We start from the raw sequence: 27,601 nt of genomic DNA on the forward strand, positions 1-27,601 counted from the left end.
GCAATAGCCAATGGGAAAGCGGGATTCCTGCAATCCCCACCCCTTCCATCAGCAGCAACCAATAGCTGGGGATGGATGGCAAATGAACCGGCAGTATTTAAGATTGATAGCTAGAGCAGCCAATGGGAGCCAAGGGTTCGTACAAAACCTGCTCCACCGCGGAGATTGACAGGAAAATGAGCCAATGAATTATGGGGAAAAGGTACGCTAGCAAGCTCTGAAACTTGTTGATAGGAAGTCCGGCCATTTAGTGCTCGAGATTGCCAACAAGCCCGCCTCTGCTTGGATTGACTGTCCAAAGAGCCAACAGGAACTGTAAATAGCCAAGGGCTGCTTCTGGGCCGCCAGTCACTATGAAGGATACACAAAGGAGCCAATAAGAGATGAGCTTCGCTGGCCTCTACCCTAACTGCGTCCAATGGACGGACTTGATAGGGAGCAGGCGGGGCTTGGGCCGTTGCTGGGGCACTGGAGGGGCCTGGGCCGTGGGTAGGGTCAGTCCCTGTCTCTTTAGCAGTAATAAGTCAGACTCATAAATAAAATACAGCTATAATAAATATCTACCCCTGGGCTAAAGTGAGCTGGGAGGGCAAGTGAAGAGGGGTTGTCATGCCTCCCATCCCCCATGTACACCCGTGTATATTGCCATATACACCCCTACACATACCCCATGCATACCCCACACCCTGTGTGCATCCCTGTGTACACCCAACATATTCCCCTATGTACACTCCCATGTATGCCCCACATACCCCCGCATACATCCCTCCAGCCTTCCCCTGATACCCTCACACCCCCACAGCCACCCTCATCTGCCCACTCACCACTGCATGCATCGCCACCCCACCAGCCCCAACCCCTCCACTGCACCCAGCTTCCCCCAACTCCCCCCCCATCCAGCCCCCTCCATCACCCTGTTAGAAATGCACAGCTTGCATCTTGCTCCTGATAAGAAAGAAATACTGTCCAAGGCTCCTCTCCCCGATCCTCCTTAGACTTTCTCATACTGATTACAGAAACTGGAATTTAACTGCATGGCCTTGGGGTATAAACTTTTGAACTCTTGTAGCATTGAGCATGCTTAATGAGTTGTTGCATATTTACCTCTCCGCCCCGTATACTCAAATAGCTAATTATACTATACATGCGATGTATGTGATGATGTAGTTACATGTATGTTTGTATGAAACGGAAGTAAGCTGCAGGAACTCCTGTGTCTGCACATGTGCCCAGGAGAGAGAAGATAAATTCCTCTTGCAAACACAATTAGTTCGCCAGAGGTGATCTGAGCTTCAAAGCCTCCACTCTCTGACCTTTGTTTGCAAACAAATACATCCTTTTGTGCTGACTGATGTCTGTGTGTCTGTGATCTCTGCGTTGCCTCCAGGGAAACGAACCGCCTTTGTGCAACAACCCCTTCCCCTTTCCCAGGCCCTGCACCTGCCATCCCTCCCCACATCCCAGTATGTACCGCCAACTCTTCTCATACTCCCAGCTCTCTCTCCCCACTTTACCTTATTCCCCCTCCATTGAACAGTCCAGCCTAGCCAAACTTATCCTTCCCAGGCCCTCAGCTTCCATCCCCACACCCCATCCTCATGCCCCCTTCATCCCCCACCCACCCACCCACAGCCCCATTAACTCCCCAATGCACTCCTACCCTCTCCTCAACCTCCTCTACACTCCCGCCACACCTCCAACTAAGAGATGCCAGAAAGCAGGTCATTTTTGGAGCAATGCTGTCTTTCCCAGTGGCAGCCACCAGGGGGCGCTTGAAACTAGCTGCAGGGGGGTGATCACACAGAGGGGGATCTGGCCAGGGCCCTTTCTAACTTTCTTGATGGGGACGTGGGGGTGAACTGCATCCCCTAGGCTCCTCAGTGGCCACCCTCCGGGGCTGGCTGATGCAGTTTGTACCTGGTGGGGGGGGGAGAGTAGGGGTCCTGGGAGTGTTGTGGGGCAGGAGGGAGGGGCAGTGGCAGTACCAGGGGGAGGTCAAGGGGTGGTAGGGGTTGGGGGTTGGGAGGCAAGGGCACTGTTTGCGTTTGGATCCTCGTCTGCACTTCCTGCCTTTCCGGTTGCCCTGCTGAGCCTCTTGTCACTGCTGATGAGTTGGAAGGAGCCCAGGGGGGAAACCCAGAGGAGGGATTAGCAGGTGGGGAGCACGAGTTGGGAGCCAGGGCTGGGTGCACAGCAGTGGATGCACACCCTGCAGCTCACAGCTAGCTGCCCGCCAGCATGGGGGTCCCTCCCAAGGTTGCTGGCTTTGGTGTGGATTCTCCCCACCTTACTAGATCTTAATTAAACCTTACTCCTCCTGCATCAGGCACTATCTGGGAGCAGCTTCCCTGGAGCAGGAAGCCCAAAGGCTCCCTTGCTTCAGACATCTGCTAAGCTGAATTACCCATCTCCTGACAGTGTTGACCCAGGCTGAGCTGTCCAAACCTATCCCCAGAGGCGGAGGGACGTGGAGGGCCTGATTCAGATCTCAGCCACCCCCAAGACCCAGCTGGAGTCACCCCCTAACTGCAGTGAGATCAAGGCCAGATCCTGATGTCAGCTCTGCTGGGTCAGGTTTTAAATCAATTTGAAGTCACACCCTGATGGTAGCAGGGTCAGGGCTGAATCCTGATCTCTCCCTGGGAGCCACCTCTTAGCGCTGGATAGTTCCTGTCAGAGAGCACCACTCTCACCCCCTCCCTGCCAACCCGATAGGCTAAGAATAGGGCTCTTGAGGGGTTATTTTGGGCCTAAGACCATGTTCCTCTCTGGGTTTATCAGCCGGCCAGGGTGTCAGCTGAGACACTCGTGACATGGCCTCACCTTGAGAGTGTCAGGGTCTGGAGTAGGTGCTGAGAGCTGAGCGCAGCCCCCTCTAACCCTCTGTGCCCCATTGGCTGGGACGGTGCAGGGGGCAGTAGGGTGGGGACCATGGGGCAGGGGCTGGGCTGGGCCTGGGGGCATGGGGGGAGTGCTTTAATAGGCCCCATTTCCCCTGCTGGGGCAGCCGCTAAGCGGCTGGGATTAGCAACTGAAACTGTGTCAGATTAATGTGAGCTCCTAGCTGGGCTCCAAGCTGTCCCTCCCTGCTCTGACCTTCACACATACCCCATTGCCCTGGCCTGGCCCAGCCAGTGTGGTCTTTCAGTGAGTGCCCACAGGCCAGCTTGGCCCCAGCACCCCACAGTCAGCCGACTGTTGTGCCACAGCCCCTTACATCATCATCCTGCAGCCCCACAGGTCTCAGGCACCTCTGCTCCCATCCTGCAGCCCCACAGGTCTAAGGCACCTCTGCTCCCATCCTGCAGCCCCACAGCTGCCCACAGTCCAGCACTTCCACGCAGACACTTCACAGCCCGTCATCCCTACAGCTCCCGACAACCTGTGCAGACACCTAGTAGCCTGTTGACCCCACATCCCCACTAGCCACTCTGACAGCCTGTCCCACACTTTGCTCTAGCCCGCCAGCCACACAAAGTTGTCCCAGGCACCCCACAACTCATTGGCTCCACACAGCCTCCAGCCCTACATAGCTCATGCAGATAGTCAGCCATTCCCACAGCCTCCTATCTGCTTCAGCCACCACCTCACAGCCCTCTCCAGTACCAGGCCACACAGTGTGTCCATGCATTCATTCATTCATCCCTCCCTCCCTCCCCACACATCCCTCTAGCTCTCTGTCTAGGTCTCCATCTAGCAAATCCCTTGATGTAAAAATGCTTCAGAATCGGCCCTTCCTGGACCTCAGGCCTAGACCAGAAATCACTCAAACAGCCCCTGCCAATGGTTGGGACAGATGATGCCAGGGCTGCATGTGACCCAGGGCCCCCTGGAGTTGGGGTTTACCAGTGTGGGAAGGCATCCAACGAATAAAGTGGGAGCGGGGTTGGCACGGAGGGAATGAGGCTCATACACCTCATTTGGCAAGAATAATGCAGACCAGAATTCTCCAAATTCTCTCTTTATTTCTGTATTTATCTGCATCACTTGGGTGATCTGGGGATGTGGGGGGCGGAGGGGGAGATCTGCTCTGGCTCCCCCAAGCCTCCGCTTCTCTGTGCTACTGCACTATGGGGCTATTGACACACAGCTGGGCGGCTGCAGGTCCAGCCAGCAGGGGGGCAGTGGTGCTATGTGGCCTCTCTTTAATGGCTTGGACCCTCTCTGGACCCCAAGGTCCCCAGCAACCACATCCCCCAGGAACAGACCCCCAAGCCTTGCCAGTTCCCGGGGGATCCTCAGTCATCTTAAGTGGCGGGGGAGCAGCTGGATCCAACATGGCTACTAAAGTGGCATCGTGGCTAGCAGAATGGGGGGGAAGGGAAGGGGGGGTTTTCAGGGGGTGCCACCCCCAGTTAACAGCAACTTTCCCCCGCCTTAGAAACCAGAGCAAAAGGGAGATGGGGCTGCTGGGGGAGCGGGACAGTTCAGCGGTGTCCTCAAAGGAGGTAGCAGCAATGAGCCTCAGTTACATACAGGGGGCCCCAACCCCTGATAATCCCAGGAGTGGGTGTGGAGGGGACTGGGTCTGTACAGTCTGTGCTCTGGGGCAGGGGCTGGATATTGCCCATGGGCAGGTGAGAGATGGGGTGGGGGGGCTGTCCCACTAGCATTAGGCTCCCCCTGTCTTCTTGGGGGGTGAAGGGGAGGAGAGACAGGCTTGGGCTCCCCTTGGTGCTCCCCTCTTGACTTTCCAGGGGAGACAGGCTGCGGGGTTCCCCTTGTCCAGAATTCGGGTACGGGGACCCTAAGGACCCCTCTTCCCTGCTCTCCTCAGCTACTACTGCATTCTTCCTCCCCCTTCTCCTCCTCCTCCTCCACAGACCCACAGTCTGATGCCACTGACCCATCATGTCCCACCGGGCATCTCCATGGCCTCCAGGCCATTGCTTGTTCTCCCCTCCTTGCCCTTGTCACTAGCCAGGCCCCTTCCACTGCCACCACCCCCTGGCTGCTCCTCATCCTCCTCCTCCCCCTCCTCCTCGCGGCAGGCACTCAGCGCCACTTCGTTCTCGTAGCAGAAGGAGGCGCGGGTGGCCGTGGGTGGCACATGGAACTTGCGCTGCCCCAACTCCTTGGCACTGCACTGGGGTGTGCCAGGCACCTCGTAGGTGCGGTGAAAGTGCCGATAGTCCACCTCATAGCGGCCACGACGCTCGAAGAGGACGGGCTCGAAGCGGTGGCCCCAGCGCAGCTCCCCTGGCAAGTAGGAGCTGCGGCACTGCGTGGTCATGGCCGTGGCCTCTACCATGCCCTCCAAGATGACCACTAGCTCGAAGTCGGCGGCAGCCAGCTCGGACGGGCCGTACTCATAGAAGGGGCTGTCGCTGTCAATCTCATGGACGATGGTGACTGGTGACACCAGGAAGATGCGGTCAGTGCCATTATCGAAACCCACGTCCACGTCCTGGTGGTCCAGGGGGATATATTCACCCTCCGGAGTCACGCGGGGCTGCAGGAGGGGCAGGGGGAGCATGAGTCAATGAGATGAGGCAACCAGAGTCAAGTCCCACTAAGACCCCCGCCACACATTACATATACTATGCAATTCGCTGGTGAATCATGCAATAAATTCAGACTGGCCACATGTGCAAAATAATTTATCCTGTTATAACAATGATCCTCCAGCTATAAAGAGCTGACCAGCTACAAAGTTAGTGCTTGAAAATGTGTAAGAACTTTATGGCTGATGTTTATCCAACATTAATATGAATGTGTAGCAGGGCCCTTAGTGTCTCCTGCCTGACCATGCTGGCACCCACCAGCAGCTGGGTGGGCAGCGTCTGTGTCCTCAGCTCAGCCCCCCTCATGTGCACGTTCACACCCATAGGGTCCATGTTACACCCGTGCACCACACACACATCCCTCTCTCTCTTGCTGCTGTTGTGTCTGTGCCCCTAATAGACACACACATGACCTTGGCTGCTATATCTGTGCTTCACACACACACACACACACACTCATGGTCACTGGATCCATGCCACTTCTATATCAGCCCCCCTGCATCTGCTATAGCTGTTTCCCCAACAGCCACAGCCACACACATACACACACACACACGCTGGGCCTGTGCTGTGCAAATTGACCCCAGCTGCTTCCATAACACTTCCCAATGCATGTCTCCCCTTCCCCACAAGTGGAACCCTCTGAGAGAGGCCACAGGCAAGGACTGGCCATGGGTAGAGCAGGGCCATTGCAGAAAGATGGGGTCATTACAGAAAGATGGGGTCAGAGTAACCAGGCCAGGGTGTATGCATACAAGTGGGCTGGGCCAATGCAGAGGGTGGGGCTACATTGTGGGGCAGGGATGGGGCTAGGTGAGTGGGTGGGGACCTCTGGTTGGGACACAGCAGGGCCATATCTTGGGCAGGACCATCAGATGTGGAAGGGAGTCATTGCATGGGCAGATGGCCATAGTCTAGGGGTGGGCCATGCCAGTGGTGGCGTGGCCAAGGGGCTCAGCAAGGACTCTCCTCCCTCCTCCCCCAGCAGGCTTTCCACATGTGGGGATGGCATCTGGCTCATGGGGGCATCCCCACATGTGCCCAGTCCCTCCCCACCCAGGTGTCCCCACCTGCAACAGCTGGGCGCGGACGTGGGCTTCCACCAGGTGGCTCTTGCGCAGATTGGCCACACGCCACATGAGGCAGAGCTGGCCATCCCGCATGGCCACCACTGCACTGTTGCTGAAGACCAGGGTCTCGTTGCGCTTCTTGGGCTTGGCAATCTTGGCCATGATGGCGCCAATGATGAAGGCATCAATGATGCAGCCGGCGATGCACTGCAGCACCACAGCTAGCACTGCTGCTGGGCACTCCTCTGTCACACTGCGGAAGCCATAGCCGATGGATGTCTGGGTCTCCAGGGAGAAGAGGAAAGCCCCCATGAAGCTGGTGACCTGAAGGAAGCAGGGCGTGACTGGGGTGATGGGTGAGGGGCTATCGGCAGTGGTCGGGGGTGCCAGGTCCCCATGGAAAGAGGCAATAAGCCAGAAGGTGAAGCCAAAGATCAGCCATGAGAGGATGAAGGACAGTGAGAAGATGACGAACATCCAGCGCCAACGGATGTCCACGCAGGTTGTGAACAGGTCGGTGAGGTAGCGCTGGCTCTTCTCGCTCAGGTTCACGAACTCCACGTTGCAGTGCCCGTCCTTCTTGACAAAGCGGCTGCGGCCCTGCTCCAGCGCCTTGCCGTTACGGCACACAACTGAGGATGATGGCACCGCTGCCGTCTCCTCCTCGCACAGCTGCTCCGGCCTGTCGGTGCTCAGACGGCGGATGGCCCGAGCCACACCCATCTCCCAGGCCTCAGTGACAGTTGCGTCCCCACCCGGCCTTGCAAGGGAGGAGCCGCAAGGCCAGTTCTGGTGGCCCAGCCTGAGGGGAGCTGAGTGGTAGCAGGTGGGAGGAGATGGGGTTTAGTGGCCTGGGGCGTCACGGGGGGGCCACAGGTCCCGGCACATTCTGGATGGGGAGAGAAGAGATAGTTTGGAGGAGGGGAGACCACGGAGCCATGGTGGTATAGGTGGGATGTGGCAAGGGGAATGGGGCCACCCCCTGCACATGCCAGTGTCCCTGGTCAACCTCATCCAGCCTGGTGGCCCACCCAGTCCTTGCCTAGACCAGCCCTGTAGTGAGTCCCATCTACCCCAGTATCCTGCCCCCTGGGTCAGCCCTGCTGGTTCATCATGATCAGAGGTCAGGAAAACAGATCTTACAATGACAGGCTGAGAGTCATGGGACTCTTTAGCCTGGAAAAGCGTAGGCTCAAGGGTGATCTGATGGCCACCTATAAGTTTATCAGGGGTGACCACCAGGATCTGGGGGAACGTTTGTTCACCAGAGCGCCCCAAGGGATGACGAGGTTGAATGGTCACAAACTCCTGCAAGACCGTTTCAGGCTGGACATAAGGAAGAATTTCTTTACTGTCCGAGCCCCCAAGGTCTGGAACAGTCTGCCAGCGGAGGTGGTTCAAGCACCTACATTGAACACCTTCAAGAGTAAATTGGATGCTTATCTTGCTGGGATCCTATAACCCCAGCTGACTTCCTGCCCTTTGGGCAGGGGGCTAGACTCGATGATCTCCCGAGGTCCCTTCCAGCCCTGATGTCTATGAAACTCTATGAAACTATCTGGGATCTGCTATTCTAGGTCTATGCAGCCCCTGGCATAATGGAGACTCCATCCTGGCAGAAGCTGGGAAGCACCAGACACTGTGGGATCCTGATCTGAGTCAGCTGGGACCTGGCTGGGGGCAGCCCCTGAACAATAGGTGGAGTGGGAAAAGCCTAATAGGTCAAGGGGGTTCTTGAGGGGGGTCATGGAGGGTGGGCTATGCAATGGGGAGGAGCAGATGGGACAGGATCTTGTAGATACAAAGAAAAGTCCAGTGGGATTCTGGGAGAGAACTGGAGCAGGGCTGGGAGCTGGGATGCTTGGGTTCTCTCCCGGCTCTGCTAGTCTAAAGTCCTTGGTTCCCTGCCCCACTCCTCTAGCCCACTACCGCCCAGACCTGGTATAGAAGCCAGGTCACCAGGCTCTGTGTTACCTGTTCCTGTACTGGGAGCTGCAGGTTGGGGCTGCCCCAATAGGCATGATGCTGGGGTGCTCCTGGCAGTCCCAGATGCTGGCTCTGTCTTGGCCGCCTGACACCTTTTGTCCCTGTGGTGAGGAACTGGGGGCTTGGCCAGGGAATACGTTCCTCCTCTGGCCAGCTCCCCTCAGGCAGTCCTGCCCCACATTCCCCACCAGGCAGGATCCCTTCCCTGGGTATGGGCTCCACGCATAGACCCTCCCAGCCCCCTCAGGGAAGCCAGAGGAGAGAGCACATGTGAACCAGAGAGATGGGAATGGAATGAGGATGGAACCCAGGTGTCCTGGCTCCCAGCCCCCCTGATCTGAGCCACTGCAACCCATTCCTCTCTCAGAGGTGAGAGAGAAGCCAGGTGTTCTGGCTACCAGCCCCCCTTGCTCTAACCCGTCAGACCCCCAATCCCTCTTCAGAGCTGGGATAGAAAAGGGGCATGGGGGGTTTCATTTTCTGAGGGAAGCTTTGGGGCTTTACTGCTCTGATCTTGCCCATACTTCACAATGGAAGGGATGGAGGCCCCTTGTGACTCCTGTGCAGAGGTGTGGAGGATGTTCGAGAGCAGGGAGCAGGGTTTTGCCAAGGATAGGGGAGAAGAGAGCTATGTTGAGGGGATCCCCCCACCATCACAAGGCCCCATAACTCTGCTCCACAGCACTATGCCCTCCCCCCAGCCACCAGCATTGCCCCCTCCTCCTCTCTGAGCAGCTTAAGTCACCATTCAAAGCAGCTGTGGAGCTTAGGCAGAGATTGTGTAAGTGGCATTTCATGACAAAGTCAAGATCTAATCTTGGGCAAGGGATGCAGGCCTCACACATGCCAGCCCCCTCTGCCCTCACTCACACACTTAGCCAGCCAGTGCCCCAGCCTGGGTGGGATCGGGGCCTCCAAAGGGGAAAAGGTCCTGCCCCACCCTACCACCTGGACCCATCCAGTCTGGGATCTTATCCCAGATCTGCCCTATGGGCCCATCTACCCCCATGTCCCATCTTTAGGAGCCCTCAGCCCCTCCTGTTAGTAGGGAGATGATGTCTCCCTTGCATGTGGTTCTGGAAAGATTGTGACTGGGTCGCTGTACCCAGCTCTGGGATGCACAGGTCTGAAAGGCCAGTGACAGAAGAGGGCAGGGCAGATGCAGGGGAAACAGCTCCCCAATAGTATGAGGGCCTTGGAACAGGACCACCCAGGGTGGGGGAGAGATGTGGGTAGTACCCTGGCCAGAGCCAGTTCACCCAGCTGACAGGCACTGACTCCTAATATGGGTGCATGGGGGCACAGAACCCCAGCTCACTCCTCTACCTTTCCCCCTTGGCCTTTCCTGCCCTTATCATTGGCCTTATAGACCTGTGCACTCCAGAGCTGGGCACAGAGAACCTGTCATGGTCTCCCTGGTATCAGATATAGTTGAGACACTACCTCCCTTCTCAGACACAGGGCACTGGCAGCTCCTGGAGACACTGAGGTAGATGGGCCTGTGGGGCTGAGCCAGGGCGGGGAGGGGGCCAAGAGACTGGGGTAGATGGGGCTGATCCAGAGGAGCAGACCCTACCCTTCTGTCCCCTGCCTGCTGGTGCATCTCAGCTCCCTGGGCCCATTCAGCCCCATGTACTTCTTCCACGTGTCCCACTAGCTGACTGGGAGACTGACTTGGAGCCCAGGGGGAATGCCTGAGTGAATCATGGGACCCTAGCCCCAGCTCAGAGCTGGCCATGGTGGCTCCAATTGCTGCCAGCCACCCTGAACTCATATCTGCTCACATAGGCAGGAGGCATGTGTGCTCATGTCTCCAGGGGGAGGGGAAGCATAAATACCTGCATGTGTTTTGTGGGGTGGGGTGGGGTGGAGCAGGGGGCTTTGTGTAGAGGGGTGTGTGTGTATAGGTATGCATATTTGAGTGTATGTTTGTGTATGCATGCACGTGAAGGTAAGGTCTTTGTATGAGGGGGTATGTGTATCCATAGGTGAAGCCTTTTGTGTAGGGGGTATACATGTGTGTGGAGGCATGCATATCTGTGTGTGCGTGGAAGTGACGCCTTTGTGTATAGGTGTGTATGTGTGTGTGTACAGGTGAAGCCTTTGTGTAAGGGGGTACGTGTGTGTGGAGGCATGAATATTTGTGTGCGTGTGTGCACCTGTGTGGAGATGAGGCGTTTGTGGAGGAGGGTATGTGTGTGGGGGGGTTGCAGTCTTTGCACACAGATGTGTGGAGGTGTGCATATTTGTGGAGGGGTGTGAATATTTGTAGACATTCACACTTGTACATACAGGTGTGTGCATATAGAAATGGGATAGTTGTTCAGGAGTGTATACGTGCCTACCTATGTGTGCAGAAGTCATGTGAGTGTCAGGGTGTGTATGTTAGCATGCAGCAGGCTGTACATGGGACAGCATGCACTTATTGGTGTGCAGATGTGTGAGTGGAGGGTTGGCAGTGGTGGATGACAGGTTATACTTCTGTTCAGGTATGTGTGAATCACTATGCCTGGGGATTATACAGATGAGAAGTATGGATGTGTGCTTAGGAGTGCACATTTGTGCTGAAATGTGTGTGTGTGTATGCATGCGTGTGTGTCTTTTTCCATATTTGGAGGGAGATACTGATGTGCATGTGTGTGTATTAATCTGTGCCACTCTGAGAAGGCAGCATGTATGTACATGTGTATGTGTATGCGTCTACAGATGCACCAGGGTCTCTGTGTGTGTCTGGCAGAGAGGTGCTGTGTGTGAGTAGGAGATTGTGTTCAGGCATGTGTATATTCAGAGAGGTGTGGTTGTGGAGTTTTGGGATGGGTGTGTGGGACTGTTTGTATGCAAGGGTGTATACATGTAGTGTGTGGGAGTGCCCCATATAGGAGCTGCTCTCTGCCCTCTGGACTGATGAGGGGAAAGTGGGGGGAGTGGTACCAGGGCCCCTCTGTGCCCCCTACCCACTGCCTCCCTCCCCCAGAGTCCAGGCCCAGATTTTAAAAGTTGTCAGCTCCACTTTGCACTGGGGATGGCTAATGTAATGTTGTAGCCATACCAGTGACACATACTGCTGAGGCAGCTCATGGAGATCAACCCCCTCATGAGACCTCAACCCTAGCAATGTCTCTCCACCCATGCCCCTGGAAGCAGAGCTAGTCCCCTGCTCACCCCTCACTGTGCCCATACAGGGCTGGTCTATGGCACTGTGCCTGTTCTGTGGCACTATGGTACCACACCATAGACTGGCCGTGATTCAGGCAGCCATGGCTCCCTACCTAGGGAGCTGCATGAGGTGGGTGGGGGGGTCCAGGCCCCATCCCCAAGGTTGTTGGGGAGATCCCTGAAATGAGGAGAGATGACTGGGGGAGTGAGGCGGGATGGGCAGCCAAGCACCTGGGATGAGGCATGCCTAAGGCAGAGTCTGTCCAAGTGCCAGGAGGATCAGATCCCCTTGCCCAACTGGTTCCCTTGGGGCAAGGTCCAGGAAGCTGGTTACAGTGGGAAAAGTGTTGAACTGGAGTAGGTGTACAGGCAGGGAGTACAATGGGTATATGTGTGTGTGTGTGAATATATATAAGTGTATGTCTGTGATATAAGGGAGGAGTGGGTGCAGACAGTGTATAATGTGGTGTGGGCAGGGCGTATGTCTGTACAGACAAGGAGAATGAGTGTGGTCACAGACCATTGTATATGTGTGCTTGTGTATTTGTACAGTAGTGCAGTGGTATGTGTGTGTGTTTGTATGTGTGTAAGGGAGAGAACATACCAAGTTGTTTATACATATACCGAGTTGTTGCATATGGTTGTAGGGTGTGTGTGATATGCATATGTGTGCGTGTTTCTGTACAGCTGCGTTCAGTGTATGGGTACAGGTATATGTATAAAAGATTGTTTTGGGGTTGTGTGCAGCTATATGTTGCTGTGTGGGTGGGTCTGGGTTTGTAGGGCTCTGTGCATTGTAATTGTTTAGGGCAATGTGAGCAGTTTTTTGTGGCTGGGCATGTGTAGTTGTGTGTGGTTGTGTAGAGGAGGGAATTAGGTAGCACTGAGTATCTCTAGGTAAGTATAAGGCATCCCTAAGGCAGAGTCTGTCCAAGTGCCAGGAGGATCAGATCCCCTTGCCCAACTGGTTTCGTTGGGGCAAGGTCCAGGAAGCTGGTTACAGTGGGAAAGGTGTTGAACTGGAGTAGGTGTGTGGCATTGCAAAGCTATGTGGAGTTGTGTAGGATAAGTTTATCAGGGGTGACCACCAGGATCTGGGGGAACGTTTGTTCACCAGAGCGCCCCAAGGGATGACGAGGTTGAACGGTCACAAACTCCTGCAAGACCGTTTCAGGCTGGACATAAGGAAGAATTTCTTTACTGTCCAAGCCCCCAAGGTCTGGAACAGTCTGCCAGCGGAGGTGGTTCAAGCACCTACATTGAACACCTTCAAGAGTAAATTGGATGCTTATCTTGCTGAGATCCTATAACCCCAGCTGACTTCCTGCCCTTTGGGTGGGGGGCTGGACTCGATGATCTCCCGAGGTCCCTTTCAGCCCTAATGTCTATGAAATCTATGAAATACTGTGTGGTGGCACAGGGCAGTACATGAAGTGTAGGGCTGCATGTTGCACTGTATCTGATTGTGTAACTGTATATGCTTCTTAGGTGTGTGGAGTTGAGTAGGTGTGCGTGGGTGTAAGCAGCTTTGCATGTAGTACAGTAGTGCAGGTCTGTATAGCTGTGTACAGTTATGTGGGATAGAGCTGTGTTGGTTGTATTCCTAGTTATACAGAGTTGTGTGGTTGTGCGTATAGACATGCAGCTGTATGTGGTTGTTTAGCTGTGTATAGGTGTGTGGTTGGATAAAGGTATGTGGCTACTTACTTCTATATAGACGTATGTTCTCGCTAGGCTTGCGTGTGTAGTTGGATGCAGCTGTTTTGGTGCGAGTGTATAGTTGTGTACAGGGTGTTGTGATGTGTTGCTATGTGTATAGGTATCTAGGACCTGTAGAACTGTATATAGCTGCATGTCATTGTGGTTATGTTGCTCTGTGTGTGAGTATGTAGGCCTTTGTGTGTACCTGTGTTGAGTGTGTGGTTACGTGCTGTTGTGGGGAGGGGCTGTGTGTGTAGTTGTGTAGGGCGTGTATGTGGTTGCCTCAGTATGCCTGATGTTGCCACTCACCCCCTCACTCCTTCCCTCCTACCCCCCACATATCCACCAGCCACTTCCATCCAGCTGGGTCACTCAGAGTCACTGCAGGGTGGGACTGGGGTGGGTCCAGGACTCCTTCAGCTCCAGCTAGGGGGGCACACACACAGGCCTCTCCAGGCAGAGATGACCCTCTGGGATCCCTGATATGCTTCTGCTCCCCAGGGCACACAGGGGTATTATAGTAGAGGCCCTGGCCCCATACCCCAGTCTGGGGGATGCTGGCCAGTCTGGGGGCTGCAGGGAACCTTGTGCCCATGCTGAACCCTGAGCACTATCTGTCTGTCTCAGGCCGTGATTATGGGGCAGTGCCTGCCTGCCCATCCTTTAATGCCATACCTCTGCTTTGATTAATTAAAGCTGGAATAATACTGCACGCACGTGGGGAGCTGATGCCAGGACCCGCCTCCAGCCACTGCCCTTGAGTTGCTGCCCAGAGGACGGCACTAAACCGCTCTGGTCCTCACCGGATCCATGGCAGGACAATGCTCCATGCTGCGGTGCTGGTGACTGAGGGGACATGGCTAGGGGTGTCTGAGGCATGGGGCCTGGGGGACACAGTCGGGCGCTACCAGAGGGGACCTGGTAGAGGAATAAGTCTGGCAGGGCAGGGCCTGGAGGACCTAGAGCTGGGGAGATTGGGCTGTGTGCTTGTCTCAGGGGATCAGCAGAGGGGCTTCTACTCAGCACATCAAGGGCACCCCCAGGGCTGACACCCAGCCCAATGCAGTCTCTTGCTGCCCCCAACCCTGGGTGTCTTCTCCCTCAACCAGGTCCAGCAGCTTAGCAGGGCCCCTCCCTGCATGGAAACAGCCATGTGTCTTAGTTAGCTCCAGTCCTGCCCCATGAGCCAGCTACTGCACCCAGGGGGGTCTCCTGGCTGTTATGGGAAGGGGGCACCGATCAAGACCCTCCTTGCCGTGGGTGGGGAAAAGTGGAACTGCCACCTTTCAGGTTCCAATCTGAGGCCCATGCCTGCCTGCTAGTGCCCAGTGGTTTCCCACCAGGTATTCACACACACGGCTGCATCCTCCCTCAACCTCCACTCTGCCCGGGCCACAGCCCTGCCCAGAGCCCACTTCCCCCTGATGGGTCCTGCTCCATTTTCTTGGGATCCCCCATCCTACTCCACCCTCCTCCTGTACCCACTGTCACTATCTGCCCTGATGGGGGTCACATACCAGGACCCTGCCTCACGGGGTACATGGGGTGGGGTGGGGGGAGCACTGTGAGGGGCTGGTGGGGTTGTGACACACATAGCCTGGACACCCCCATGCCCAGCACTACAGTCAGGCCTGATGCCCCCTGCCTGACTTTTGCTTAGGGCCCAGGTGCCCTCCAGTGCCCACAGCTGGGGCCCAGCTCTCAGGCCAGATGCCCCACGGCTCAGCAATGCCAGCTTCCTTGCCTTCCCCATGACAGCAGGGGCCTGGCACCCTCCCCAGCCAGTCAGAGGACTCCTGCCCAGTGCCCTGGCGCCGCCTGGGCTCCTCCTCCTCCATCTCCCCCATCTATTATTTATTTTTCTTTATAGCCTTAAAGGCCATTAAAGCACAAGCAGCACAGCCCCTCCCCCAGCCCTGTCAGGGCAACAGCTCCCACACCCCCGTTTCCTACCCCAATATCTCAGCCACAGATGACCCCCTTCCTTCCTCCTGCCCCTGACAATCCCCTCCCTGGGGGTCCCTGCTAATGGGGGGTCAGAAATAAGAAGGGTCAGAGCTCCCAGGACCAGGAGACACCTCTAACTCCCATTTCCCTCCAAGCACAGAAGTCAAATAGGGGTGAGGTTGGGGGGTCTTTTAGTGCCTTGTCCCCTGCCCCAGACCCTTGACTGGGGAGAAGGGCAAGGCCTGCTGGGATTCAGCCAGTGGACAGTCACTGTGTCCGTCTGTCCCACCATCCCCTGCTCAGTCTGTCCTGCAGCTCAACTGACAGTGTCCATCCAGCTGTACAGCTCGCCCTCTGTCTGTCCACCCATCCCCACACATCCCTCCATTCCTCCATCCAACCCCATGCCCATGTGTCCATTCGTCCACCTGTCCCTATACACAGCCCTTCATCTGTCCATGCCTCCCCCATACACCTCTCCTTCCCTGTGCATACAACTGTCTGTCTGTCCATCCTCAGCCCTTTGCACTTGTCTGCCCACCCCAGACACCGATATTCCCATCCAGCCTTCCTTACATCAGGTTCCCTGTCTGTCCATCCTACTGTCTCCCTCTCCCTGTCCGCCCCGCATATTTCTCTTGCTTTCTCTCTAGCCTCTGGTGTTTTCCCATGCAGTTTCCAACCTTCTCCTCCATCTTCTCATCCACCCTGGGCTGGGGGTAGTTCTGAAGCCATCTTGCCTCCCAGGCTGGGTCCCGGTCCTCTGGGACCCATGTCTCCCCACCAACTGCCCTCCGCCCTAACCTTGGCCAAGAGTCCCATTACCTGACTGTGCTGCGACTTGCCTTCATCTCTCTGCTCAGGCTGATTTCTTTCCTTCTTTTTCCTCTTCTCCTGTGTGTATCTCTTTCTCTCCTCCTCCCTGGCGTATCTCTCTCTCTTTCTGAGGGTTGTCTTCACTCTATTCTTTATGTGGGACCAGGATGGTCCAGCCAGGGATGGGCGCCTCTTGTCTTCCCTTCTCTGTCTTTCACACTCAGTTCCGCCCCCCTTCCCCCACCCCTTGCTCAAGGTGTGGGAATTGCAGGCATGGCCCCCCCTCCAGTCCCTGCCAGTCCCAAGCACTGGGATGAGCTCTCGCTAAGCTGCCAGATGGGGGGGGCGTGCTGGTGAAGGGAGTGTGTCTGGGGGAGGGAACCAGGTCCCGCCCCTGGCCTGTATGTCAGGCTTTGGCTGGGACCGAGCCTGGTGAATTGATAGCTGGGTCACCGGAGTGAGGGAATGTATCAAAGGGAGCTGAAGTGAGAGATGTACAGAGAGAGGGAGTGAGAGATGGACAGATGGGAAGTAGAGGATGGATGGAGAGTGAGAGAGCAGAATTGGGCATGAATAGAAACAAGTGATAGAAATAGGATGGAAAAGGAGGTATAGGTTCTTTCTCCATCTCTCTCTCTCTCTCTCCTCCCCCATTTCCATGTTCTCTCTCTTGGCCCCCACTGGAGATGCCAGGCCACAGCAAAAAGGGGATCAATACATGGAAAAAGTTCCCAGGGGACAGGCTGCTTTCTGCTGCTGCTAATGGCCCCAGAGGACTGTGCCCCCCATAGATGAGCAGGGGCTGAAAGCCCAAATAAAATGAGCCCAAATGCTGCCAGGGTCCCTGCCTCGCCCTATGCTCCAAAGCAGCTGTCTTTGGGTGGATGCCAGGGGGCTGCATGCACCAAAAGAGTGCTCTAGTCTAGAGAGAAGGATCTAGCCTCTTTTTTCTTTGCCCTCTGACTCCAGCCAGTGTTGAAAACATCCCCCCTCACACATGTATGCCCCCTGACAGCGGTTCAGCCCAGGCTGGGACCCTGCAGGGGGGCTCCTGGAGCAAAGTGAGTGTGGCTGTGCTGGTGCCATGGTCTCTTTCCTCCCCCTTGTGGGGAGATGGGCAATTACAGCTCCCTACATGGGCAGCTGTGGCACTAACCCTCTTCCCTGCTACCCCTTGTGCCCCCCTGGTAGGGCAGTAGCTCATGGTAACACCTGGCTCTGCTCAACTCTCCCTGGCAGATGAGGCAGCTTCTGGGATTATGGAGCGTTGGTGTGGAGTGGGGCATCAACCTGAGGGCTCAGATTGAAGCTGGGTTCCTGTGCATGTCCCCTGCCATCTGCAGCCCCCAGCCTGCATCAGTGTGCCTCTCCCACACCTAGACACCAGGAAACAACACACATTTCCCTGAGGCCCAAGCAGCCAGCAGTGTGTGTGTGTGAGAGTGTGAGAGAGAGAGCAAGAGAGAGTGAGAGATGCTGAGGGGTCAAGCAAGCAACACGTGCAACCCCACCAGACCCAATGACCCACAACAACTGCCTGGTGCATGCCCAGGCCACAGCTTCTGTCCTACAATGACAAAACAACACTTTGATGCAATGAAGAAAAGCCAAGCCAGGCCGGAAGCCAAAACTCCAATCATCCATACATTTTATGAGAAGCAGAAAAGGCCCCAGGACAATCTTGCGGTATTCTGGAGAGATTAACCATGTATGGAAATAATGCCATGGGCAGGAGTGTGTTAAGTTGGTTTATGGTAGAGGCATGGGTGAGATGTACCTGGGGGGATTCCCTCAACAGAAACTGGGAGGTGGAGTGAGGATGGCATTTAGCATAATAGTGGCCATGTGGCTGGAAGCCAACCCCATGGGTAACCTGTGGAACTTGCTGCTGCTGGGTCCAGCAGAGGCTGGGAGTCTGGTAGGACTTCAGGGGTACTTGTCACCCTTCCAGTGACTGCCTGTGGTTGCCCAAGGGACCATGGTGCCAGTGCTGGCCCCAGAAGCCCTCCTGGTGACCTGACCATAGTCAAGTTTGAGGAAGAAGTGTTGGAGCTGCTGGTTCTAGACCTCAGACTGGGGGGAGATCCTGAGTGTTTTGGGGGCCACAATGGGCCCACAAGCAAGAGCCCCCCCGCCATCATGCCAGGGGCTGTTTAGCTTTGCCTGACAGAGATCAGTGTTTCTATGTCACACCAGGCCCTGCACGGGCTCTTACCTCAGACTGGGGCTCCACTGCCATGTGGAGGTGCCCCCCAAACTGAGCTGGGTCTCTCAGGTGTTGTGCGGGTGCTCTAGCCAATACTAGCACTCCCTCTGTCTCACGGGCACTCATCCAGACCCTGGCTCCCCCTTGTCATAGTGGGGGTTCCAAAGCCCCACCCCCCCAACTGGTACTGCTGCTTGAAGCTTTTGGGATGTGAAGGAGGTGTGCAGGCCCCCTTTTTTGCAGATGGGAAAACTGAGTGACAGAGGGACATGAAGGGACAGCCCTCACAAAGCTACACAGGGATGTCTGGGAAGGAGCTAATCACCAAATGCCTCAACTCCAGAGCCCAACTGCATTGGCAGGGAGCTGGGGTGCCTCCACGTCACCCCCCCTCCCACACACAGTTCTCAGGGCTGAAGGATGTTGCAACCCTCTTATTATTAATTAATACATTAATCATCCACCATGAACTGGGCTGGGTGCTGAGCTGCAGCCGCTTCTTAGGTGGAGTAGTCTCAAAGCATATTATAAAGCCAGCCCTTACTCCAGAGACTTCATGTCCAAAAGCATCAGCCAGGGACTAGGTGACCTACAGACCCATTACAATCCTCCAGGGCCTCTCTAGACACCACATATTCCTCCAGGAGAATTCCTGGTGTGTGCTGTCACCAAAGGGCCAATGACACACAGCAGGTCCTACCAGGTCTATCCAGCAGGGGGCATCCACACACACCTGGCTGGTGCATCATCTAGCAGTGGATTGCTATGGGCTCCCTAAATGATTTTAGCATGAGGGAGTCTGTGGGTCTTTCTCTTGTTAGTAGCTGAGAAGAGTTGGGTGCCAACTTTCAGGAGAAGGTACAAGACCTAATGATCTGGGTTCTGAAGCTGGTGGGTTCAAATCCTGTTAGGGCTCCCAGAAAGCAAGTAGCATGGAGGGGTCAGACTTTATTTCTTGCAGATATGGAGGGGTGGGGAAGAAGGGCAGCAGCCCCATTCACCACACCTCCTGCACTCACCCCGTTCACCGGGGTATTTATATTCTATCCATTTATACATTACTAGAGATATGGAATTAATAAAACTTGCCTTTCAGAAGGCAGAAGGAGACTTGGAACCTGCCAGGCAGTACCATAGTGGATGGGTGGGAGTGAGAACCCAGGAGTCCTGGCTCCCAGGGCCTGTCATGTCCTAACTCAGGGGTGGTCTATTATTTTGGCTGGAGGGCCACTTAATGAGTGTTGGTAAGCTCTTGAGGGCTGGAGAGTGAGGGGTGAGGAGATGCCAATTTATCATAGCTGGCCCTGTGCCTGTCCACCCTGCACCCACTGCTGGGGACCCCAGATGGAGTGGGTGGGTGGGGTCAGCATGGAGACCCACCCAGGACCCCTGCAGGCAGGGCAGGCTCAGCTGAGGGGATGAGATGGGGCTGTGGGTGAATAGGGAGTGGCATCTTGGAGTGGGATGGATAGGCAGGGCCAGGATCATGTGGCAGTGACAGCATGGGGCCAGGACCTGGCCAAGCTGTGAACTGCTCCCTGCATATCCCTGCAATGGGTGCTGGTTATACCCACTGCAGGGATATTTTGCAGATGGGGAAACTGAGTGACAGAGGGACATGAAGGGACAGCCCTCACAAAGCTACACAGGGACATCTGGGAAGGAGCTAATCACCAAATGCCTTAACTCCAGAGCCCGACTGCATTGACAGGGATATTGGCACAAGGCTGGGCTAGCAGGGAATTGGCACCCAAGGACAGGGAATTGGCACTCATCATAGGGACAAGCAGGGAGCAGATCACAGCTCTGCCCTGGGCCTGGGCCCCAGTCCTGCTCTGTCCCAGCCCCAGCCCCAGCCCCAGCCCCCGCCCACCTATCTTGCTCTCGGACACCGCTCCCTACCCATCCACAGCTCCATCCAATCTGTCCAGCTGAGCGCACCCTGCCTGCGGGGGTCCCAGGTGTGGCGCAGAGGGACTCAGGGTGCCCAGGCAGCAGGGGCTGGTGGTGGCAGGGCACACACCTGCTCCTGAGCAGTGGCAGCAGGGGTTGCCAGGATGCCGACTTTGGCTGCCCTGCCACCCCTGCTCTCCATCTGGCCCAATGGACTACAGCTCCCAGCATGCCCAAGAACCACATTCAGAAGTAGGGGGGCTGTACCAGGTGGCATCTCTGCACCTGTGGGCAGCAGGACTGGCTGCACACACCACGACCCAGGCTGCTCCCTGTGCCTGGGCTGGTTGTGGAAGAGGGACCCACCACGTACTGGATGGAATCACTTGGCAGGCCGGATCCAGCCATGAGCTGTATCTTGCCCATCCTTATCCTAACCACAGATGTATGGAAGGTTAATTAATAGTGCTGATGATCACCGCAGCCTCTTTACCTCCCCTTTGTCTAGGAGTGGCAAGTTCCGCAGGTTACCACCACATTAATGGGTTATGACCAAAATTGATACCCAATTCCCCACTTTTCCCAATATCTGTGCTTACAGCTCAGCCATTTTCCTCCTGTCCAGATGCTTGGGCTCCATGCAGGAGCAGGGAATTAACAGACTAGGACAGGTGATGGGAGGAAGAGGAAGGAGTCATGGAACAAGACACTGAACATACTTGGAACGTGCCTGAGCAAGGGGACTACCCCCACCAAAGCCAGGTGGCTGAGCAATGGACTGGGTGCATTGAGAGCTGCAGGCTGGGAATGAGAAGCACCGAAGAGCTGTGTCCCATACAGTAGACATATCTAGAGCAGAGCAAAGTGTGCAGCTAGCAGCAACACAAGGAGGATGAGAACAATTCTGCCTGCAAAGAGAAATCATGGGACAGAATAACACTGTCCTGCCAGCCCAGCAGGTCCCACTCTCCTCGAGGAGTTAGGGAAGACCCCACCCCCATTTTAACCAACTGATCCTGCTCCTCCTGCAGGGCTGGGATAAAACCCAGCCATCCTGGCTCCCAGCCACTCCTCTGCTCTAACCACTTTACTCACTTTCCTGCTAGAGCCGTTAGGCCCAGCAACTCTGAAAGTGGAAAGGCAGCCCCGCATAACTCTGGACCTCTCAGCCACCCCCTGGTCCCAGGTTGTGGGTGTGGCCCCTACCTGAGTATGCTGGTCCATAGGCTCTGTTAGGGACAAGGTGCTGTCCATCCTTGGGGGGAGTGGGGCTCCCCCTCATAGCTGCAAAACAAATTCTTGTGAGGGAGGTGGCATCATGCCAGGGTCAAGGTACCACTGGGCAACTAGGGGAGAGCTCTCCCTTTGCAGTCACTGCAGGTCCCACTGCCCCAGTGCAGCATTAGGGGGAGCTGTGCCATTGGGGAGCTAGGTAATGGTGGCTTGGCAGTGGGAGGCACCGTGCTGGCCGGGGCAAGTAAGGAGCACTTCCTACTTGGGAAAGAGCCGGCAGCCCCGGATGTGACAGATCTATTTGCGGCAAAGCAACTTCCCACCTTGGGAAGAAAAACCTGCAGCATCCTTATAGGCTCGGCAGTTCTACGCTGGCTAGCACTACGGAAGAAAGAGACTTGGGGATCATCGTTGACTACAAGATGAACATAAGCCTGCAGTGCGATGCTGCGGCTAGTAAAGCAACCAAAACGCTGGCTTGCATCCATAGATACTTCTCAAGCAAATCCTGGGATGTCATTCTCCCCTTGTACTTGGCCCTGGTGAGGCCGCAGCTGGAGTACTGCGTCCAGTTTTGGGCTCCACAATTCAAAAAGAATGTGGAGAAGCTTGAGAGTGCAGAGAAGAGCCACGTGCATGATCAGAGGTCAGGAAAACAGACCTTATGATGAGAGGCTGAGAGCCATGGGGCTCTCTAGCCTGGAAAAGCGCAGGCTCAAGGGTGATCTGGTGGCCACCTATAAGTTTATCAGGGGTGACCACCAGGATCTGGGGGAATGTTTGTTCACCAGAGCGCCCCAAGGGATGATGAGGTCAAACGGTCATAAAATACTGTGAGACCGTTTCAGGCTGGACATAAGGAAGAATTTCCTTACTGTCCGAGCCCCCAAGGTCTGGAACAGCCTGCCATTGGAGGTGGTCCAAGCACCTACACTGAACACCTTCAAGAGCAAATTGGATGCTTATCTTGCTGGGATCCTATGACCCCAGCTGACTTCCTGCCCCCTTGGGCAGGGGGCTGGACTCGATGATCTTCCGAGGTCCCTTCCAGCCCTAAAGTCTATGAAATCTATGAGTCACCCAGAGAAGGGGGTGCTCAGTGCAGCTCACCTTTGTAATGAATCTTTTTCTCTTCCTGGAAGAGAAAGAGAACATAAGTAGGACAGATCCTTACTTTTCTAACTCACCAGACTCCATGCCCCTCCCACAGCTGGGCTGGACCCCAGGAGTCCTGGCACTCAACCCCTGCTCTAACCCACCAGACCCCTGTTCCTTTGCACAGCTGGGACAGAACCCAGGCTCCTGGCCCCATAGAATAACCCAGCAGATGTTTCTCACCTTGTCAGAAAGCACATGGAGCATGAGATTCAGGCACTCTGTCAGGGTGATACCTTTATTATCCACGTTCAGCACCTCCATGCTGTGATCTTCCAGTGGTTTTCCATCTGAGATCCTGGCGATGGTCTTGTTCTGGGGGCACAGACACCCCCCCAGCAGAGGTTAGTGGAGACCCCAACTCCCCCTTCCTTCCCACCTCACATGCAGCTCCTCAGGGGACAGGAGGGATACAGCTAATGGCCTCTGGGTCCAAAGCATTAGTCCCTTGAGCTAAAAGAGAAATCCCCCTCACTTGCCTGAGGTGTGAGGGGCTATGATGTAAGACAGGATGGATGGATCTGAGCCTGCCAAGTGCTGGACAGGATTGCACCATACATGCACCGAGACCCAATCACTGTTAGATGCTGCTGCCCCTGTGCTCCATGACAGAGGTGGCTGCATTTCAGTGTTAAATGAGGTGTTCCTTTGTAAACACCCCTCAGTGTACCCCATCCGAGACAGCTGCATCTCTTGGGCCCTGCATTCACAGTGTTCACCTTAGAGACCCACTGCATTTCAGACTCCTTCTGATTGTCCTCCGAGATGTTGATGCGGGGGTGGGCATTGTTGCAGGGGTAGCAGACTGTCTCTTCTTGGATGCTCTTGACCACTGCAGAGAGGAAACAAGCCCAAGGTCTGCTTTGGCCTTCAAGAAGCTGGGGACAGAGGTGCCAGCAAGGAAAGGGAGCATCTGAGCCTGCCCCATAGGGACGAACATCTCTCTTAATCAAATGACTCAGTCTTTCTGCAGTGGGATTTCATTGTCTGGACAGATGGTCATATAGTGCCCTGTGAGGACTGTGAGGATGCCCCCACTCCCAGCACACAGCCCCCTTCTAGCCTACCCCTGAGATCCCTCAGGCTTGTAAGTGCCGGTGTGTGCACACACAGATGGAGTGCAGAAGTGACTCAGCAGAGGATGTGCTTGTGCACCACACCCCAGAAGTGCTGATTTCCTGCCCTCCCTCCCACCTCCCAAACACCCATCCTGGGAGCCAGATAGTAACTCAGGCTGACAGTGCAGGCTTGTAGTTGGACAATCTGGACTTGACACACACACACATATGCATGCACAATTTTTTTTTAATGTTTAATTTCAGTCCAGATTCACTTGCCAGTTACATTCTTACAGCCAGTTAAACACCAAATCCAAGGTCCTGAAATTCAGGACACAAAGTCTGTAGTATCCCCGCCATAACCCCGGCTCAGGGGATCTCCCCACACAGACACTTTCACAAGTGTTCACCCTCCCTGCTCCCTCCAAACTTGTGCTCATTCCACAGTGGAAATAAATACATGATTTAAAAATAAATTAGATTTTGTCTATTTGTATATTTCAATTACAATTAAGTTTTCTTTAAAAAAAAAAATAAACCAGCTTAAAATTAAATTTGATTTTAATACAGCAAGGCTAAGGTATAAATGTGCTTGTGTGACAACAGCAGAATACAGGATTCTCTCAGAAACAATTGATACATCAGGAAATGCCCACACTGCAGAATATTTATGGATAAAGAAGTAGCAGTAAAAGATATAACAAACTGTGAGCAAAACTTCAAGTGTTATGCCCATTGCCTTGTCACACATAATGCTGCTAATGTAGCAAGGGTATATATAGACACATATATACAATCTAATTTGTTATCTAGAAAACATATTACCAAATCTACTGTAGAACCTGCCTTTAGTTGTAAATCAACGTTTTAATTGTTATATCAATCAATGAAAATACACCTTTCTTTAAAAAACAAAAACAGTGGAGAAAGTTGATAATCAATTATTTTAAATCAGGCTTTTGGCTCCCTGACTTAAATAGAGACTTCAATCAGTCACTTCAATCAAATTGATTTAAATCAATCCATTCCCCTCCAAAATTCTGATTTCACAGCCCTTACCCAAGTGGAAAATTCTGGGCACAAGTGCCCTCAGACTGGGCGCAGAGGATCTGCAGTCATGACTATGCCTCTGCACAGCAGCTGCATATATGCTTTAAGAAAGTCCTGCCGCCATTTGCATGAATCATTCACTTTCCTTAGTGAATGGGACTCAGGGTAGGCATTCCCCTACACATAGTCTGCCTGCTGCCTGCTGCCAGCAGCAATGAACAACATGCTTACACCCCAGCCAAGCCCGTGGGGATCAGGACAGGAGCCATGGCCTGGACCCCACAGTGTGTCATGAGCTAGTAGCTCCTAATATGGCCTCTGTCCGTGCCCTGGGCTCATCCACCCTCCCTGGGAGGTTGGGGCTCTCCAACCCCTCCTGGGAAGGCAGGAGGCAGAAGGCAAGGTGGGGGTGGGCGGGCATGGGGGATTCCTCTTTGGTGGGTCAGCTGCAGAGAGGAATGAACATAAACTAATCCCTGCCCTAGCACCAAGTCCCTCCAGCTCAAGGGGCCTGCATGCTCCAGCCTCCCGCCTCCCGCACATTTAGCAAGAAGACCCAGGCATCCTGGCTCCCAGCTCCCCCTCCCCAGGCTAGGACAGAACCCAGGCATTCTGGCTTGGCAGGATTCGAATGCAGCCCCGTCTGGACATCCCCTAGAGCCATCAGGGCAGCTGCAATCATTGCCTGCAAGAGATTCCAAGCCCAGCACTTACCCGCAGCTATGCTTGCACAACACAGGACCCACAGGATCTTTCCCTCCCACATTCTCATTCACACAGAGTCGGGGGGAGAGGCAGGGGTGTCAGTTCCTGAGATTAGGGTGCAGAGTGACTGCCCAAGAAGGAGCACTCTGCTAGCCCACTTCCTGAATCAGAGCCTCCAGGGGAAAGAAGTGTTTCTCAGCTCCACCCACAAAGACGAGCGATAAGGCCAAGCTATCTGTTTTGAGCCCAGAGCGAGCAACAGCTGTCCCCACACCTGCTCTAACTACCAGACGCCAGCATCCTCCCAGAGCTGGGACAGGACCCAGGAGTCCTGGCTCCCAGCCTTGTGTGGTAACCTATTAGATACCACAAGCCTGAATCAGCCACTTCTCAGCAGTATGGCTCAGTGGCCAGAGCACCAGGGAGGCAACAGAACTGAAATCTAGTCCCATCTCTGCCACTGCCCTACTGGGCAGCCTTGGCATGACCCTTTCCCTTCTGTGCCTCAGTTTCCCCATCTGGCAAGTAGGGCCCTTGCACAGGGGATATCTGGCTGGAGCTCTTTACAAAAGTAGTTCAAGAATGACGCTTGGGAAGAGGGGGAGCCTTATTACTGCTGTTTATTATGGAGAAAGAAGGAGGCTGGTATGACATAATGTGAGGTAGTTACTGTGCATTTAGCTGAGTACTCGGTTACTGAAGTACAGGTTTCTCTCAATTTACGCGAGTTCTTTATATAAGTTTACTCTTATGCCATCAGCATAGATGCCCCACCCCCAGCCCAGGTAAATCTGTGGGGGGAGGGGAAAGGGCTGTGGCCCCACTCACCCAATCCCTGGCTGCAGCAGCCCGGGGAGTGGCCTGCACCAGCTGCCTGCAGCCACTGGGCTGCATAGTGCTCCGCCTGTCGCCCCTGCACCTGGGCTCTGCTTGTCTGCATTTACCTCTGCTCTTGGGCTGCACCATGTCCTGGTGCAGGCAGCTGGTGTTGCCTGCTCCTGGGGCCACTCCAGCATGGGCTGGGGTGAGTGTGGACAAGTGGAGCCCCGGGTGGCACAGTACTCACCTCAGCCCATGCTGGAGTGGCCCTGGGAGCAGCCGATACCAGCTGCCTGCACCAGGGCACAGTGTAGCCCAGCAGATATAGGCAGCTGGCATTGGCCTCCCCTGGGGCTGCTGCAGAAGGATATGGGGCGAGTGCAGCTCTGTTCCCTCTGCTTTGTTGCCTTGTGCAGCCCCAAGAGCAGAACCGCACCCCCTGCTCCTTCCCTAGTCCCAGCCTCCCTCCCACTGTCCCTCCCTCCCTCCCTCACCACCATGGGAACTTACCTCTATTTGTAACATTGTAAAGTGGGTTCGCTTTATGCGCTGTTGTCCAGGAATGCATGTACCGCATAAATCAAGGGAAACCTGTACTAACTAAATGCGCAGTAACTATAGTTACTGCACAGTAGCGCCGGCACACAATTTTTTCATGATGGTTACTGCACAGTAGCCTAATAACACTGCACAGTGGCTTATTAGAATGGTTTCTGACCGGTGTGCTACTGCGCAGTGTTACTAGACTACTGTGCAGTAAGCATCTTATATAGATGTGTCTAGGGAGATCGATGGGCCACATGTATGGGATGCTAGAAAGCAACATATTTTCACAGCAGGTACTGCCTGGTGCCCCATCCTGGTGTGGTGAGATCCTTTCCATGACAGTCATGGTGGCAGGGGGTTATTTTACTTAGCTGGGCCTGTAGGTGCAACCCAGGACAACAAGAATAGGGTGGGATACCAGGCTGCTTGGGCCCATGGGTCTCACAGCCCCCCATGTCCTCCAGATGGTGACTATCCTGGTGCCCACAGAGGTCTGGGATCTTACCATCACCCCTGCCCTTCTGGTGACTCACCCAACCCCTCCTGTGAACTCCCAGTGTTTCCCCACAGACCAACCACCTCCGACTGGGAGTTTCACCAGCTTCCCAAGGAACAGGGGAGACACAGTGTTTAGGAGGCACAGAGGGGTGGCATCAAGGGCCCTAATGCTGTAGAAGCTGGAGTTATAGAGAACAGGTCCATCACTGTGGAGACCCATGCTCCACAGACTGTTGGCATGGAGGCCTGTGCTATTCA

The 27,601-nt window shown here is 54.9% G+C and overlaps 1 protein-coding gene across 4 annotated transcripts; it reads right to left on the reverse strand.

The window, feature by feature from the left end:
• Positions 1–3,945: 3,945 nt before the first annotated feature.
• Positions 3,946–25,647, reverse strand: KCNJ14 (potassium inwardly rectifying channel subfamily J member 14). 4 transcript variants are annotated; one of them, XM_090048786.1, is made up of 7 exons: positions 25,490–25,647; positions 23,387–23,499; positions 22,851–22,982; positions 22,623–22,647; positions 21,486–21,563; positions 6,575–7,463; positions 3,946–5,452 (listed from the first exon to the last, which is right to left on the reverse strand). In XM_090048786.1, the coding sequence occupies exons 6-7, from the start codon at positions 7,295–7,297 to the stop codon at positions 4,850–4,852; spliced, it is 1,326 nt and encodes a 441-aa protein (XP_089904912.1). In that variant the 5' UTR covers positions 7,298–7,463; positions 21,486–21,563; positions 22,623–22,647; positions 22,851–22,982; positions 23,387–23,499; positions 25,490–25,647; the 3' UTR covers positions 3,946–4,849. The 4 variants fall into 4 exon arrangements, 3 of the variants coding, with proteins under 3 accessions (XP_089904912.1, XP_089904913.1, XP_089904914.1); XM_090048787.1 differs by lacking the exons at positions 21,486–21,563; positions 22,623–22,647; XM_090048788.1 differs by lacking the exons at positions 21,486–21,563; positions 22,623–22,647; positions 22,851–22,982; positions 23,387–23,499; positions 25,490–25,647 and adding an exon at positions 16,190–16,825.
• Between the last annotated feature and the right edge of the window lie 1,954 nt (positions 25,648–27,601).

The sequence above is a fragment of the Crocodylus siamensis genome, chromosome 5 (genome assembly GCF_052110815.1).
Source record: "Crocodylus siamensis isolate JL-2025a chromosome 5, ASM5211081v1, whole genome shotgun sequence".
NCBI classification, from domain to species: Eukaryota; Metazoa; Chordata; order Crocodylia; family Crocodylidae; genus Crocodylus; species Crocodylus siamensis.

Bases quoted from the DNA above. Each gene is read 5' to 3' on its own strand.
- KCNJ14 (XM_090048787.1), bottom strand. From the start codon at position 7,297: ATGGGTGTGGCTCGGGCCATCCGCCGTCTGAGCACCGACAGGCCGGAG. The intron at 5,453-6,574 runs GTGGGGACACCT...CCCCTCCTGCAG, and splicing joins TCCGCGCCCAGCTGTTGCAG to CCCCGCGTGACTCCGGAGGG.